The 17265-nt window shown below is 45.2% G+C and overlaps 1 protein-coding gene across 12 annotated transcripts in view; it reads right to left on the bottom strand.

The window, feature by feature from the left end:
- The window catches only part of FRYL (FRY like transcription coactivator), a 1894812-nt gene that overhangs the window by 502004 nt on the left and 1375543 nt on the right, over positions 1-17265 (bottom strand). For all 12 annotated transcript variants that reach the window (XM_069201557.1, XM_069201569.1, XM_069201550.1 and 9 more), the window contains one exon: positions 970-1067. In XM_069201557.1, coding sequence (XP_069057658.1) covers positions 970-1067 — 98 coding nt within the window. The remainder of the gene's footprint in view (positions 1-969; positions 1068-17265) is intronic.

The following is a 17265-nucleotide window of genomic DNA, read 5'->3' as shown; positions in this document are numbered from 1 at the left end:
TGTTTTTCACAGACCTTTTTTGTCAAGGAGCTGATGATTGCACTTAAGAATATACTACACAACAATGCTCCGGGGTCCCCGCAGGCGCGCGGAACTATTCAGTGCTTATGACTATACATGGAAATCCCCTACGAGAGAAATATATTTTTGTTCTTTAATGAGATCATCTGTTTGAGTCACTTCTTTCTTGGATAGATATATATATATATATATATATATATACTTGCACAACCTGTGCTACAAAGATGTCCATGTCGATATGCTCCTCTCAAATGTTCAGCATTCTGCAAATGTACAAGTGATGGGCGAAATAAAAAGTGAACTATGAAAATGTGCCTTAAAAAGGAGTGATAAACATTCTTTTTTCATGTTCAGATTATAAACATTGTCTGGTGTACACATAAAGTGATTAAAAACCGTTATTCGTTTCATTTCTATATATGTTTCTTCTTCCTCTATTGTAGCCGCCATTTTGAAAAAGGGCAGCAGGGTTGCTCTGAGTAGTTATTTTCTGTCTTGATAAGACTACTTTACCCCCTAAAAACTATGTTTTGACACCTAAATGAAGTATATAGGTCTCATGGTTCGTGAAATATTACATCATCACTGTAAAATATCCGTTGTTTTTAAATATGTCATGCAGAAAAATTTGCCCCGGATCAGCAAAGTATACCCAAGTTAAACTACTTCGTTAATGATCCAAAAACGCAAATCAAAAATTATAACCTCAGGAAAATTTATTTTATGGAGGAATACCAGGGGGCCAAGATTATAGGATCAATTTAAGTATGTAACAAGTCACTTTCTTGGTATAACAAGAGGAGCCATTTTAGAAAATGGCAATTTATCTATGTCCATATGAAACTGATTTAAAAAGACTCCAAAGATCAATATTTTTTTTATTACAAAAGAGGGGAGGGGCAAGGATCAAAAACATTGAGAAATATTTTTCAGTACAGTTTTACAAACCTTTGCTATTCGGTCAGCTGTTTCTTTGCAGAACTGTGTTGGGTTATCAAAATGTTGTATCAGGTGAGGCAATAAGCACAAAATGTTGAGTGCAAATCCTGCATAACAATAAAACAAGAGTTTAATCAAAATACAACATTCATATTTGAACACTTAAATCAAGCCCAAATCTTGTGTTTCTTTTAAATGCTTCGGAATTTCTATGGCATAAATATGTACAGCACATTCAAAACTCTTGCTTGCTCTGCTCTGCCTGCTCAGTTACATGTAAAAACAAAGATGTGCTGACAAGGTGTGCTGCAGCACTGAGGAGCCACTGTCTGCAACTTTCAGTGCTTTGTGGTGGATACACTGGAGGCAACTGGAAACCTAGTGCATTGGAAACCAGTGATTAAATGTACTCCAACCGTGATATGCGTCAGCCATTTCACACAAAAAACAACACAAGGGACTGACATAGGTAAAGAATTGTAATTTGTATGGGCAAAACTGTAACCTGCTCAAAGTGAAGGGGTTTTCCATTTTTAACTGCTCGACAGTAACAGCACTAGTTACATGGTAAATCCTTACTCCAGATAAAAATATCTGTTCATCGTACTAACAGATCTCTGAAAAAACTTACAAAGGCATCAAATTACAGTATTATGTTCAACTCGATTCTCAATATAGTTTTTTGAGTGAGAGATGCTCTATAGCACAGCTGGGGAGTAACAAAGTACGTAAGCTTTACTTAATTGGGAAGGGTGGAGAAAGACTAGACAGTGGGAGGCATGCCGCTTTTGGGGCCTTCTGAAGACCTCGTCTACTGAAGATATGCTGGAAAACATTGTTCTACCTCAAAAAGCATACCCCATGATGCATTAATGCAAAGAGAGTTCCAAATTAGTTGATTAGGGATGTGTGATGAAAGGTCTTTGGGGCTTATATTCTAGTCACTGTTAAAATACTCATTTTAGAGTAATCTGTTATTACCATGATAATCCGAAGTCCTATGTTTTACATTAGATTAGCACACATTAAACACTAATCTAAAATACCAAAGTTCATCTGCATGTACTGATTCTAGGGTCTCAGAATGGCACCCCTTTTTAAAATCCACCATTAGCAAAAACTTCTCGGGCAAATCTGTTGGATTAAAACACCATCTCCCTCTAGTCCCCCCCCCCCCCCCTCCAATCCTGTAATTATGGTCCAGAGAAGGGAGTGAGAATTACTTACATGTTTTCCTTTTTTCCGCATTATCTAAAGCCACATGTACATCTTTTGAGTGATAAAAAGATCTAACGGATGTGACACACAAAAACAGAGGGTTTCAATGAAGGTCAGCCTCAACCATTGCAACTGGGACCACTGTGAACCCCCTTAGACTGTTTTTTTGATAGATACATAATGGTCTTACGGAGCCCTTGAATTAAGCCTTTTCCCAGGATTCAAAATGGATCTGAAACATTTTCTAGCAGAGGCTGGTATGGTCTCAATTGCAAATTTGCAAAAAATGTCCTGGGTATCATGAAGCAGCCATTAAGTTCCAATTTAATTTCCCTGCCCCCACACGAGTCAGGATTAAAAAAAAAAAAAAAAAAAATGCATTTAAAAAAAAAAGAACAAACCTGAATGAAAATGTCACTTACCCAGTGTACATCTGTTCGTGGCATCAGTCGCTGAGATTCACATGGTATGCATGAGCTCGCCATCTGGTGTTGGGTCGGAGTGTTACAAGTTGTTTTTCTTCGAAGAAGTGTTTTCGAGTCACGGGACCGAGTGACTCCACCTTCTGTGCTCATTGCGCATGGGCGTCGACTCCATCTTCGATTGTTTTCCCCGCAGAGGGTGAGGTAGGAGTTGTACTATAGTAATAGTGCCCGCGCAATGAAAAATGTAAGTATGTACCTATTAAAGGATTAAGTAATATATATACAAATGTACAAAATTGAAGGTAACTTCTGAACTGCTACAGGCTTCCGGGGAGGTGGGTGGGTCCATGTGAATCTCAGCGACTGATGCCACGAACAGATGTACACTGGGTAAGTGACATTTTCAGTTCGATGGCATCTGTCGCTGTAGATACACATGGTATGCATAGACTAGTAAGCAGTTAGTTCCCCATAAGCGGTGGTTTAGCCTGTAGGAGTAGAAGTTGTCTGAAATAGAGTTCTTAATACAGCTTGACCTACTGTAGCTTGTTGTGCGGATAGCACATCTATACAGTAGTGTTTGGTGAATGTGTGAGGCGTAGACCAAGTGGCTGCCTTACATATTTCTTGCATTGGGATGTTTCCTAAAAAGGCCATTGAAGCACCTTTTTTCCTTGTTGAATGTGCCCTGGGAGTAATGGGCAGTTGTCTTTTTGCTTTAAGGTAGCAGATTTGGATGCATTTAACTATCCATCTGGCTATACCTTGTTTTGATATGGGGTTACCTGCATGAGGTTTTTGGAATGCAATAAATAGCTGTTTAGTTTTTCTGATGTTCTTCGTTCTGTCAATGTAGTACATTAATGCTCTTTTGACATCTAATGTATGTAGTGCTCTTTCAGCCACAGAATCTGGCTGTGGGAAGAATACTGGTAATTCTACCGTTTGATTTAGATGGAATGGAGAAATAACTTTTGGTAAAAATTTTGGATTAGGTCGTAGGACGACCTTATTTTTATGTATTTGTATAAAAGGCTCTTGTGTTGTGAACGCTTGAATTTCACTTACTCTTCTTAGAGATGTAATGGCGATGAGAAAGGCAACTTTCCAGGTGAGGAATTGTATTCCGCAAGAGTGCATGGGTTCGAAGGGTGGGCCCATGAGTCTTGTTAGAACCACGTTTAGGTTCCATGAAGGAACAGGTGGTGTTCTTGGTGGTATAATTCTTTTAAGCCCTTCTATGAATGCTTTGATAACTGGTATCCTATACAAGGAAGTTGAATATGTAGTTTGCAGGTATGCAGATATTGCTGCAAGGTGTATTTTAATAGAAGAGAAGGCTAGCTTTGCTTTTTGTAAATGGAGCAAGTAATCTACTATATGTTTTGGAGTAGCCTCTAGTGGTTGTATCTGATTATGATGGCAGTAACAAACAAATCTTTTCCACTTACTTGCGTAGCAGTGTCTAGTGGATGGCCTTCTGGCCTGCTTTATGACTTCCATACACTCTTGGCTAAGTTGTAAGTGTCCGAATTCTAGGATTTCAGGAGCCAGATTGCTAGATTCAGCGATGCTGGGTCCGGGTGTCTGATCTGTTGGTTGTGTTGCGTTAACAGATCTGGTTTGTTGGGCAGTTTGATGTGTGGTACTACAGACAGATCTAGCAGTGTTGTGTACCAGGGTTGTCTTGCCCACGTTGGTGCTATTAAAATGAGTTTGAGTTTGTTTTGACTCAATTTGTTTACTAGGTAAGGAAGGAGAGGGAGAGGAGGAAAAGCGTAAGCAAATATTCCTGACCAGTTCATCCATAGGGCATTGCCTTGGGATTGCTTGTGTGGGTATCTGGACGCGAAGTTTTGGCATTTTGCGTTCTCTTTTGTTGCAAATAAGTCTATTTGTGGTGTCCCCCAGAGTGTGAAGTAGGTGTTCAGAATTTGTGGGTGGATTTCCCATTCGTGGACTTGCTGGTGATCTCGAGAGAGATTGTCTGCCAGCTGATTCTGGATCCCCGGAATAAACTGTGCTATTAGACCAATTTGATGGTGGATTGCCCACTTCCATATTTTTTGAGCTAACAAGCTTAACTGCGTTGAATGTGTTCCTCCTTGTTTGTTTAGATAATACATCGTTGTCATGTTGTCTGTTTTGACAAGGATGTATTTGTGGGTTATGATTGGTTGGAAAGCTTTTAGTGCTTGAAAAACTGCTAATAATTCTAGATGATTTATATGCAGTTTTGTTTGATGTATGTTCCATTGTCCTCTTATGTTGTGTTGATTGAGATGTGCTCCCCACCCTGTCATGGAAGCATCTGTTGTTATTACGTACTGTGGCACTGGGTCTTGGAAAGGCCGCCCTATGTTTAAATTTATACTGTTCCACCATAGAAGCGATAGGTAAGTTTGGCGGTCTAGCAACACCAGATCTAGAAGGTGACCCTGTGCTTGAGACCACTGTGAGGCTAGGCACTGTTGTAAGGGCCTCATGTGCAGTCTTGCGTTTGGGACAATGGCTATGCATGAGGACATCATGCCTAGGAGCTGTAGTATTGTTCTTGCTTGTATTGTTTGGTTTGGAGACATGTGTTGAATGACCCTGTTGAAATTGTGGATCCTTTGTGGAGTTGGCGTTGCTACTCCTTTTGTCGTGTCTATTATGGCTCCTAGATATTGCTGTACTTTGCTTGGCAGAATGTTTGATTTTGCAAAGTTGACGGTGAACCCTAAATTGTAGAGGGTTTGTATGACTTGATGTGTGTGGTTTGAGCATTGTGTGAGCGAACTGGTTTTGATTAGCCAGTCGTCTAGATACGGGAACACATGTATTTGCTGCCTTCTGATGTGTGCAGCGACTACTGCTAGGCACTTTGTGAATACTCTTGGAGCGGTTGTTAAACCAAAAGGCAATACTTTGAATTGGTAATGTATTCCTTTGAATACAAACCTTAGATATTTCCTGTGTGATTGATGGATTGGTATATGGAAATATGCGTCCTTGAGGTCTAGGGTTGTCATGTAGTCGTGTTTTCTGAGCAATGGTAACACTTCTTGTAGTGTGACCATGTGAAAGTGGTCTGATTTGATGAATGTGTTTACTACCCTGAGGTCTAGAATTGGTCTCAGTGTTTCGTCCTTTTTTGGTATCAAGAAGTACAGTGAATAAACTCCTGTGTTTATTTGTGTGCTTGGTACTAATTCTATTGCATTTTTTTGCAGTAGTGCTTGAACTTCTATCTCTAGAAGTTGTGAATGGTATTTTGATAAATTTTGTGATTTTGGTGGTATGTCTGGAGGGAATTGCATGAATTCTATGCAATAACCATGTTGGATAATTGCTAGGACCCATGTATCTGTAGTTATTTTGTCCCATGCTTCGTAATATTGATGTATCCTCCCCCCCACTGGTGTTGTGTGGGAGGGGTGAGTGACGTGTGAGTCACTGCTTGTTGGTAGTGGTTTTGGGGCTTTGAAATCTTCCTCTATTCCTAGGAAATTGCCCCCCTCTATACTGGCCCCGAAAACCTCCTCTGTACTGTCCCTGGTAGGTGGGCGGTGCGGACTGTGAGGTGCTAGCTTGTGTGGCCTGACCCCGAAACCCTCCTCTAAAAGGTGTTTTGCGGAAGGTGTTATAAGATCCTCTGCTCTGCGGGGAGTAGAGTGCGCCCATGGCCTTGGCAGTGTCAGTGTCCTTCTTGAGCTTTTCTATAGCTGTGTCGACCTCCGGACCGAACAGAAGTTTCTCGTTTACTGGCATGTTAAGCACTGCCTGCTGAATTTCTGGCTTGAATCCAGACGTTCTGAGCCATGCGTGCCTACGGATGGTAACCGACGTATTAATGGTTCTTGCGGCCGTGTCTGCTGCATCCATGGAGGAGCGTATTTGATTGTTGGAAATGTTTTGACCCTCCTCAACAACCTGTTTTGCTCTTTTTTGCAGATCTTTTGGGAGATGTTCAATGAGATGCTGCATCTCATCCCAGTGGGCTCTGTCGTATCGCGCTAGCAGCGCTTGTGAATTTGCGATGCGCCACTGGTTTGCTGCTTGGACAGCAACCCTCTTCCCGGCTGCATCGAACTTCCTACTTTCTTTATCTGGGGGAGGTGCATCCCCAGAAGTGTGCGAGTTTGCCCGTTTTCTGGCAGCCCCTACCACCACAGAGTCTGGTGGCAGCTGAGAGGTGATGAAGACAGGGTCCGTAGGAGGCGCCTTATACTTTTTGTCCACCCTAGGCGTCACTGCCCTACTTTTAACTGGCTCCTTGAAAATGTCCTTTGCATGGCGTAGCATGCCTGGGAGCATCGGCAGGCTTTGGTAGGAGCTGTGGGTTGAGGAGAGGGTGTTAAATAAAAAATCATCCTCTACTTGTTCCGAGTGTAGTTCCACATTATGGAATAGAGCTGCTCTAGCCACCACTTGTGAGTAGGCTGTGCTGTCTTCCGGTGGTGATGGCCTAGTTGGGTATGTGTCTGGGCTGTTATCAGACACTGGTGCGTCGTACAAGTCCCACGCATCCTGATCTTGGTCGTCGTGGCTCATGGCGGTGTGAGCTGGCGAATGTGACGGGGTGTAAGTTGGCGAAGCCGGAGTTACAGGTGGAGGCGAGGGAGGAGGTGTTACCTTTTGTGTTGTTTGTTGCTGAGGAGTAAACTGAAGCGTTCTCTTTCGTTTGACAGGTGGAAGGGTACTGATCTTCCCAGTCCCCTGCTGAATAAAGATACGCTTTTGCGTGTGATCCACGTCAGTGGATTGCAGTTCTTGTTCAAATCTATGTTTCTTCATTTGAGAAGACATAGAATGCTCTTCGGTATAGGAGCCAGAAACAGGGTCTGATGTCGCTTTTTTCGGCTCCGAAAGCCCTGTCGATTGTTTTTTCGGCTCCGAGGTAACCTTCCTCTTTTTCTGTGCCGAAAATTCTTGGCCTGTATGGTCTTCGGCGCCACTGTCTCGGCGTCGATCGGTGTCGACACCGAACTCTCGGTGTCGATGCTTCTGTTTAGCACTCTCTCGGTCCCGAGGAGGCTGCGTGCCGGTGTCTCGACCGAAGTCGGACGATCTCGACACTGTATGGGCCTTTTTCGGTGCCGATTGTTGGTCACCGAGAATTTGGGTGGAGCCATGGCCGGTTGGCAGTGGCGTCCCCTGGGCCTTCTTTCCTTTTTTAGGGTTTGATCTCGACGTCTTACTCACAGTTCTTGTAGAGTGTAGCTCGTCGGAGTCTGAATCCTGGATGGAAAAGGATTCCTCCTGTTCTTCTTCTGTCTCGAACTGTCGACGCTCTTTTGGCGTGGACGCCATCTGCAGTCTTCTCGCTCGACGGTCGCGCAGAGTTTTTCGGGACCGGAACGCCCGACAGGCCTCGCAGGATTCTTCACTGTGCTCGGGTGACAGGCACAGATTACAGACCGAGTGCAGGTCCGTATAAGGATATTTGTTGTGGCATTCGGGGCAGAATCGAAACGGGGTCCGATCCATCGGCGTTGTCCTCCACGCGGTCGGGCCGACTAGGCCCCGACGGGGTGCCGAAATCTACCCCGAAGGGCACCGAAGCGCTTCGATGTTCAACGCGTCGTCGTATGTGTCTATCTGTAACCGGATCGCAACGATACCGTCGAAAATCTTCCGTCTTCAGCTATCTTTCCGTTCCGAAACTCGGAGCGACATGAACACGTCCGAACCCGATGGCGGAAAGAAAACAATCGAAGATGGAGTCGACGCCCATGCGCAATGAGCACAGAAGGTGGAGTCACTCGGTCCCGTGACTCGAAAACACTTCTTCGAAGAAAAACAACTTGTAACACTCCGACCCAACACCAGATGGCGAGCTCATGCATACCATGTGTATCTACAGCGACAGATGCCATCGAACACAATGTTACCAATAATAAACATGCCATTAGGAGACCTTCATCAGAAGTAAAGCCAAAAAGGCAAGTATCTTGTTTTCAGTGTAGGAAACTGGGCTTCATTGCATATGCCCCTCCCCACACTTTCTGCCCCTTTTACAACTACTAGAAGCTGATTTTCGACTATGACAGTGCACTGAGGTCTGCTAATCAGACCTCAGTGCCAGGGCTCCTTCCTTAAATACAACTTATGTCTAATTGGTAACAATAGCCACAGGACTTTAGCACCAGTGTAAGTCCCTAATAAATGGTACCCCTGGTACTTGGAGCATGGGCACTAAAGAGGGTCCCTAAGGGCTGAAGCATAACTTATGCCACCGTAAGGGACCAACACACAAATTGAACACAGCCTGCCATCGCAGACTCCGTGCTAGGGTGCAAGCCCTGACACTCATTGTGTGCCATGCCAAAGTCACTGCATGTACTACATTTAAGTCACCCGTACAGCAAACCTTAAGAGCCCTAAGGCAGAGTGTAATACATGTGAGGACATTTCTGCATGAGCAGATATGCCTCTATGATATCTAGCTCTAGTCCTAGACATTGCAAGTGACCAGGCAGCCACCTTAAAGCACGCACTGGACACGGGTCAGCATGAGTAACCCAGCTACATGATAGCTGCATGGAAGACAGTGGTGTTTTGTATCAAATACCTTCTCTTAATAAATACATACTGGTCCCAGTATTGGACTCATTATGACATGCACCCAGAAGGCAACTCAGAGGTGTCCTCTGAAACCTACTATTCCTCTAGAGTGCTGGCTAACTGGTTTCGACCAGCCTGCCATAACAGACGAGTTTCTGACCCAGCGGAGGTGACAGCCTCTGCTCTCTAAGGACAGACACAATGCCTGCTCTGGCAGGCGGTGTTATCACCTACTTCAACAGGATGGCTAGCAGATCTGCATACCAAGGCCTGTTACTACAAAGGCCCTGTCGCCTTTGGTATGCAACCATCAGCATTCCCCAGGCCGGGCAGAGGCAGCCCCTTGCCCTGAGGCCCATCTGGCACCAGGACAGGCATGAAAATTAGATTGTCAGACGCTGTGTTGCACTTGGAGACTGGACACATCCCTAGAGGGGAGCAGCCTGAAGTGATCACGAAGTGAGGAATTCCACGATCTTGTGTGCTGTGGAATTAGGAATTCTGCGACAGGGTGATGCCAGTTCCCCACAGAAGTGATCATCTAGGGGGTATAGTGACCCAAAGGGTAGGGAGCCCATTGACTAGTACCCTTCATTCCCCTCAACGCCCCCTAAACCTGAGTGCTTAGGGGACCCCCTGATAACAAGGAAAAGATCTTCGCTGGCCACAAAAGAGGGAATGGACAAAGAAGCATACTAACTGAGAAGCACGACTGACTTGGTGCCAACCCTGCCAGCCTACCTGCTGCACCCGACCCTTGAGGAGCAATCGACCTGTCCTGCCGCAGCAGCCTCCAAGAAATTGGTAGAGCAGAAAGTGCTTCACAAATCACCAAGACCTCCATTAGAATAGAAGAGCTGCTTCACGCATCTGCAAGGACCTCTTGTAAAGTGTGGTACTTTGCAACACTGGCCATCAGGCCCTGAGAGAGATAACACATATAGAGATAACCATTTGGAGCCCAGCAGGTCAGCACTGCCACTTCACTGAAGTCGAGATGCTGACCCCCACCCGGAGGCACCCTGCAGATATAGCTGGGGTACTCAACCACCTTACAGCAACTAAGGCTTTTTGGTGGTCCAAACTGGATTCCAACGGCACCAAAGCAGACCTACAGTTGAGGGACATCAGGATCCACGAGATCATTCAGGAGAGTGGCCTCTCTGCCCTGTCTCCCCTCTACACCAGGTCACCAAAACCCAGAGCAGGTCTCTGACCACCACGACCTGACACCTCAATGCAACTTTGCACCCAAGAACCTCAGCCGTAGTCCGAGGGATCAACGGTACACACGGACTCCTGAGATCCTCTGCAGCTGAGCCAACCCTTGGGTTTGGCAAGGATGGACTCAGCTGCTGTATGAACAGAAGGAAGAATTTTTGTCAAGTTGACGGGATACAAAGAGCTCCGGATACAAAGGAGATCTGGATCCACGTCACTATCACAGAAAGAAAGGAACTGACGTCAGCACGGGGAAGTGGTGCAGGTATAGTAAGCCTGATCTCTTAATCCATGGAGGGATGCACCAGAAGCAGAGCCACACAATGCCACCTAATAAAGGGCAAGGGAATAGCTATCACAATCTCTCTGGAAGCAGTCCGGCACTGGGTGGAAATTCGCAAGGTGAGGATTCTGTGGTAAGAACTCTCAATCAGAAAGATGCTGATATTAGCACGCCATTTGACTCACAATATGCCCCAGTATCGCCATGATGCCACTTGGTGATGTCTGAAAAGATTCTGATGAGGAAAGCTTTTCCAGACCAATCTGATACATGGAAGGATACTTTATAAGGGGAGAAATTTGCTGAAAGATGTACCCCTCATATATAGCTCTCCAGAGATATCCGGTGGCACCACGTGACTCTAGGCAGCCCCCATCTCTAGTCTGCCAAGATGAGACATCAGATTATACATGGCATAGTCTGGTGTGCTGACATCAGTATGTTGCCTTTTTCTGTGTGAACAGAAACAGACAGAGCTAAACATCCCCAACAATAACAGCACAGATGCCAGTGCGCACCCTGAAATCTTATTAATGACTTGATCTTGAGGAGGGGACAGGTCCAGGTATCCCCTAATAGTGAGGTGTAGTCTGTGTCCAGGAAGCCAGACTCTCTAAACGTAGCTGGGGATGAGTAGCCAAGACTTATCTAGGAGACATGCAAAGCTCCTGCAATACCAGTTATAGTCACACAGCACTTACACACATAAAAGAACCACACAGTCTTACAAAAATAAAGGTACTTTATTTTAGTGACAAATACTAAAATACTATGTAGGCAATACTCTACTAGCAGATGAGTAAACACACTATTATTTACACCTTAGTTGTCAGGGAAGAGCATAGAAAGTAATTGAAAATACTGCAATAACAATAGACAGTGACCCTAGGGGGAGCCTAAACCATATACTAAATAAATTGAGTGCGAATGATGGACCCCCACCCAGGTAAGCGGGATCTGTAGAGGGGACCTGGAAGAACTAGGAACCCCAAAAGGTTAGTACCAGAGTGCCCCCCCAGCCACCAGGAGAGAAGAGGTAAGTACCTGTTTTTTCCCAGATCCACAGAGAAACTTTGTGAAAGGACTATGCAAGACCCAAGCAAGACTGTTAGAAACAGAAGATGGATCCAGACAGAAGACGACCTGCAAATGAAGGGGACCAAGTCCAGTTCCGTTTGGGGCAGGAGCCACTACCCATCCTTCTGGAAATGCAGGACCAGGTTGATGGTGAAGACCAGAGTCTGCTGTGCAGCACAGGAGCAGAGGAAGAGTTCCAGAAGTGATGTAGTCAATGTCCCATGTCGGACGAAGAGTTGCAGTTTGTCAGTGGTGTGGAAAAACCACCAACAAGCCTTGGCAAAAGCTAGAGATGCAGAGGAGAAATTGCAGAGCTGCTGGGGACCAGGAAGGTCTGAGGGGACTCAACCCAAGGAGGGGAGTACCAGGCGTCCCCCAGCAGTAAGGAGGGCAAGAAGACGTGGATGCAGCCCCCACAGGCAACTCACAGGCAGCAGACACAGATGTCGCAGTACAGCCCACTCAGTACGCTTGGAAAGAAGTCCCACGTCGCTGGAGCAACAGGCAGGAGACCATGCGTTGCAAGGAGGAGTGCTGGAGGCCGGAGCTACAAGGAGCCTGAAGATCCCTCGGAAGAAGAGCTGACAAGCCTTGGTAGCTGCAAGAGTTGCGGTGCACAGGGGTACTGTCCTGCAAGGAAAGGCAAAGACTCACCACCTCCAAAGTTGGACAGCTGGTAGAGGGGACCAAGGGGACCACTCCAGACCACCACCTGTGTTGCAGGATCCACACAGAGTTGCAGGAGAGAGGACCCATGCAGCTGGTCGTCGTTGCAGTTGGTCCAAGGGAGATTCCTTCTTACTTCTTGGTGCAGACTGAAGACTTGATGCCCTCAGAGCATGCACAGCTGGGGAAATGTTGCAGTTGCTGGAAGGAGCCGGAGAAACAATGTTGCAAAGCAAAGTCATTGGTGGAGCTGCAGATTGTAGGTTCCTGTGAAGTCCAGTTGCGGTTCCAGTGGCCAAAAGTCAAAGTAAACGTTGCAGAGGAGTCCTGCTGGAAACGTGTTCGTCGAATCTGAGGACCCACCCAAGAGGGAGACCCTAAATAGCCCCGAAAAGGAGACTGGTCACCTAGCATGGTGATCACCTATCAGGAGGGTGATGTGAAGTCACCTTCCTGACCTTCCACTCAGATGCTCCCAGAGGCTTCTACCCACCTTGGATTCAAGATGGCAGAATCAAGTAGCCACCTAGAAGAGCTCGGGGCACCACTCCTGGGGGTGGTGATTGACAGGGGAGTGGTCACTCCCCTTTCCATTGTCCAGTTTCACGCCAAAACAGGGACTAGAGGTCCCTGAACCGTTGCAGACTGGTTTATGCAAGGAGGGCACCAAATGTGCCCTTCAAAGCTTACCAGTGGCTTGGGGAGGCTATCCCTCCCAAGCCACTTAACACCTACTTTCAAAGGGAGAGGGGTGTTGCCTCCCTCTTCCAAAGGAAATCCTTTGTTCTGCCTTCCTGAGCTTGAGCTGTTCAAGCAGCAGGAGGTCAGAAACGTGTCTGTCGGATAGCAGCAGTGCGGGCAACCCGGGAAAGCCCTGCACACTGGTAGGAGCAAAGCTGGGGGTCCTCTAAGGAGCCCCCACAGTGCCTGGAATCATACAACCAGTACTGGCAACAGTATTGGGGTGTGATTCAGACATGTTTGATACCAAACATGCCTAGGTTCGGAGTTACCACTATGTAGCTGGCCATAGGTAGTGACTTATGTCCAGTACACAGCTAAAATTGCTAAGTCCAAGAAAATGGAGCTGGAGTTCGTGGGGGCACCTCAGCTCATGCAGGGGTGCCCTCACACACAGGTACTTACACCCTGCCCTCTGGGCTAGGAGGATATGGGTGACGTGTAGTGACCTGTAGTAAAAAGAGTGCATGTACCCTGTCACGCAGGTTGCAATGGCAAACCTGAGGACATACTATGCATGGGCTACCACGGGTGGCATTACACATGCTGCAGCCCATGGGAAACCCCTGGCGCGCCAATGTCCTGGGTACCTAGGTACCATTTACTAGGGACTTATATGGGAGACCAGTATGCCAAATGTGGGGTGTAAAAAGTTAGGGACAACTAAATTCAAAGGGAGCGAGCACAGTTTTTGGAGTCCTGTTAGCAGAATCGTAGTAAACAGTCAAAACACACTGACATCAGACAAAAATTGGAGGTAACCATGCCAAAAAGAGTACTTTCCTACACAGAAGACCAGTAACCTTTTCTTCTGATGATACTTCTTCCTACACGTTCCTCAATTTATGAGTCCCCACAGCAATAACCATCTAGAACAGTGGTTCCCAACCTGTGGTCCGGGGACCCCTGGGGGTCCGCAAAGCCTTCTCAGAGGGTCCGCGAGAGCCTAGAAAATGAAAAAGTATTAACAAATTAGGTCCCCAGCTTCCAGTAATGACTCCGGCAGGTGTCCCCGGATTCCCATGATGATTCAGTGGGGGTCTCTGGGTTCCATTAATGTTAAAGTGGTGGTCCACAGAAATCAAAAGGTTGGGAACCACTGATCTAGAAAGTGGAATTGATTAGTGCCAATTAACCAAGAAAGCCCAGCAATACAGTCCTGGCTGATTACCTGGCACTAAGCACCTAAGCTGTTTACAATGTTTCGAAAAAGTACGCAATGAAGATGAAGTGTGAAGCTGGCAAATACCAGCCAGGTAAACGCCAAGGGAGGAATCATGAAAGCTGCTATAGCCTTTGTTGGCAAGTGAATAAAAACTAGCAAAAGGGTCTTTCTTTGCCAGGGAATAATAGATCTTTTAAAAATGGTAATCAAACAGTATGCTTGGTCATGAATGTTAGATGCTCACTTGCATCAGTCTTTTCCTATCCACAGAAAGATCTACTAGCACAGGTTGGCGTAAGTTTCAGTACCTCTACCATACTGCGACACCACTGCGCACATCCACCCTTTTTTATCACATTCATTGCAGGTGAATACCACAACAGAAGATCTGGTGCTTAAGCTTAGTTTTGCAGTGTACCAGTGTTTTAGGGCAGTAGTATTTTGCAACATTCCAGAACCACAGTAATGTATTATACATGTTATGAAGCTCAAAGCTTTAAAAAAAAATATCTTCTTTATTAGAGATGTCCTCCAGGTAACACTTCCACACCAGAGCTGTATGACACTCATCTGGCCACCCACTGTAGCTGTGCTGCCACATAATATAATTCCAGGTCTGAAACATTGATTTCAACTTCCTGTTTTGGTAGCTGTAGCTTGCCCATCATACATCTGTGTCTAAGTCCCCTCCAAATCAAGTCTACCAATTGACTATTCATACCACCAAATATTCGCCACAGTATCTTCAAAGAGCTAGTAGCAAAAGGATATAGCACTTGTGGGAAAATAATCATCTTTGTGACTGCTGTTCTGCCTGCAACGGACAGCTGTTATTTCTTCCGGAACGTGCCTTTCAGTGTCTGGCAAGTTATCACATCCAAGATGTCCATGTCTTTATAGTATATATGGACATCGAGGTATTAGAATATTGTACATTCCAAGAGTACTGGCAGGAGAAGCAGTGCTTCTATGTGTACAGCCATACACCAATGGAGAGGAAATGCTTTCAAAAATGTTTCATTACCATGGGCATATCCTGGGGAGTATAGTGCAAGTATAGCAAAAAGTCATCAGCATACAGAGATAGCTGTGTATAGCGGCCAATCTGTATCCCCACAGGTTGACCAGCAGTCTGAAATGCAGTGCCAAATGCTTCATTACTAGGGCAAGTATCGGGGGTATTAGCAGGCAGGCTTGTCTTGTGCCCCTTTCATTTGGCCATTCTTAGACGTTCCTCTGGCAGCCCTTGGTCTAGCCACCGGATGGACACAGAGCAATTTAACCAATTTCTGGATTACGCCATAACCAATTGTTGCTTAGAGGGCAACCAAGTACTTCTGTTGCCAAGTGTCAAATTTTTCTGTAAATCGCTTGTCAAATGTCTATGGGTATTCCTCCATAACATGGACTAAACACCTAATGTTCACGGTTGTGTATCTACTATGGATGGATCAGTGTTACTTGTATCAACGTCATTCTATTAGTCAGGATCATAGCTAAAACGTCGCGGTCAGAGTTCAATTTTGATAGCGAAATATACAATTTGGGTCGATGAATGGTCACTATGATGGCCTCCCTTATACTTTGTGATAATAGGCGAATTGTGAAAGCACCCTCACAGATCAATAGACATGCTTTCAGTGTTGACTCATAAGTGGAGTGAAACTCAGAGAGTTGATCACTCCCCGGTGTCTCAAGTCACCATGGTACATAAAATCTTGTTCATTTTGATTAGGAGTATCCAATTCTTCTCCATAGGCATCATTTTGTTTCTCTAATCTTGACTCCTGTACATATGCATTCATGTGCTCGGCTCCACAGTCTGGTACAGAGCACAGTAAAAATTCAGCACTGCCTCATTCATCTGAACCTGCACTGTTGTTACCATTACCGTTGTTTTATCACTGATACCTGTGAATTACTTGCTTTACTGCGAATTAACCATGCCAATAAACAACCTGGCTTGTCAGCCTCCATATGCTGTTTAATTCTACCATCTGGGTGGCCAATCCGCCACCCTTCAAATCCGTAACCATCTCTCTTGATTGCATGCCATTTAGAGGTGAGAAATATCTATCATACAGATTATTCAGAATACTAGCATGTTTGTTTAAGCAGCAAGGTCTGCCTACAATATGTTCAGAAAGTCCCTTTCCACTGTGATACATTCAGGGTGTAAAAACCAACCATCATTAGTGCCATTCCATCAACCTACCCATATACGACTATACATCTGCCCTCTGGATCCAGGATAAGATTTTTTAGAGCTGCCACTAACCATTCATCTTGTTACAGGCAGTGTTTCAGTCTCTACCATCATCTTGTCCTAATGTTACAAGCCAAAAAGTAGGAGCAATTCATTAGAAAGATAAAGATGGATGACTCATGTGAGGAAATTAGGTGTATGGTATGGTATGGTTGTGTGACATCACTGTGTAATACATTTACCATCCCCTTTAGGACCATCAGGTTTTGTCTGTGACACCCTCAGCTCAACCCTGAATAGTCGTGGCTCTTAGCAGCCAGGCTTACACCAAGGTAAAAGTGTTAAGCATTTAAACAGCACCAAAACAACTGAAGAAGTACACAGGACACTCAAGAAATCAGACAACAGCATACAAAAACAGATTGTATTTTTAGACACCAACAGGAAAACGATCCCTCAGAGTGTACAGAAGATACACAATTTAAAAGATACAGTAAATATGTACTTTTTACATAACCAGAAACAAATATTGGAAAATTCAACAAATTTGACAGAAAAACTTTCAAGAAAAATGTGGTTACAAATCAAATCGGTTACCTCTGGTTATTTGAGATGACCCACTACGACAGAGAGACAGTTAGAGGAACCAGCAAGGCTCTCAGAAAAAGTTACCTCAGTGGAAGAAGTAGTCTTTAGTCAGTCCCAGGTACACTTATTCTCTTGCTGTAGATTCCTATGAAAATGTCCCTGATGC

This window comes from Pleurodeles waltl, chromosome 1_2 (genome assembly GCF_031143425.1).
Source record: "Pleurodeles waltl isolate 20211129_DDA chromosome 1_2, aPleWal1.hap1.20221129, whole genome shotgun sequence".
Classification (NCBI taxonomy): domain Eukaryota; kingdom Metazoa; phylum Chordata; class Amphibia; order Caudata; family Salamandridae; genus Pleurodeles; species Pleurodeles waltl.
The sequence above is the reverse complement of the archived record's forward strand: the minus strand, read 5'-3'. Positions and strand labels throughout refer to the sequence as shown.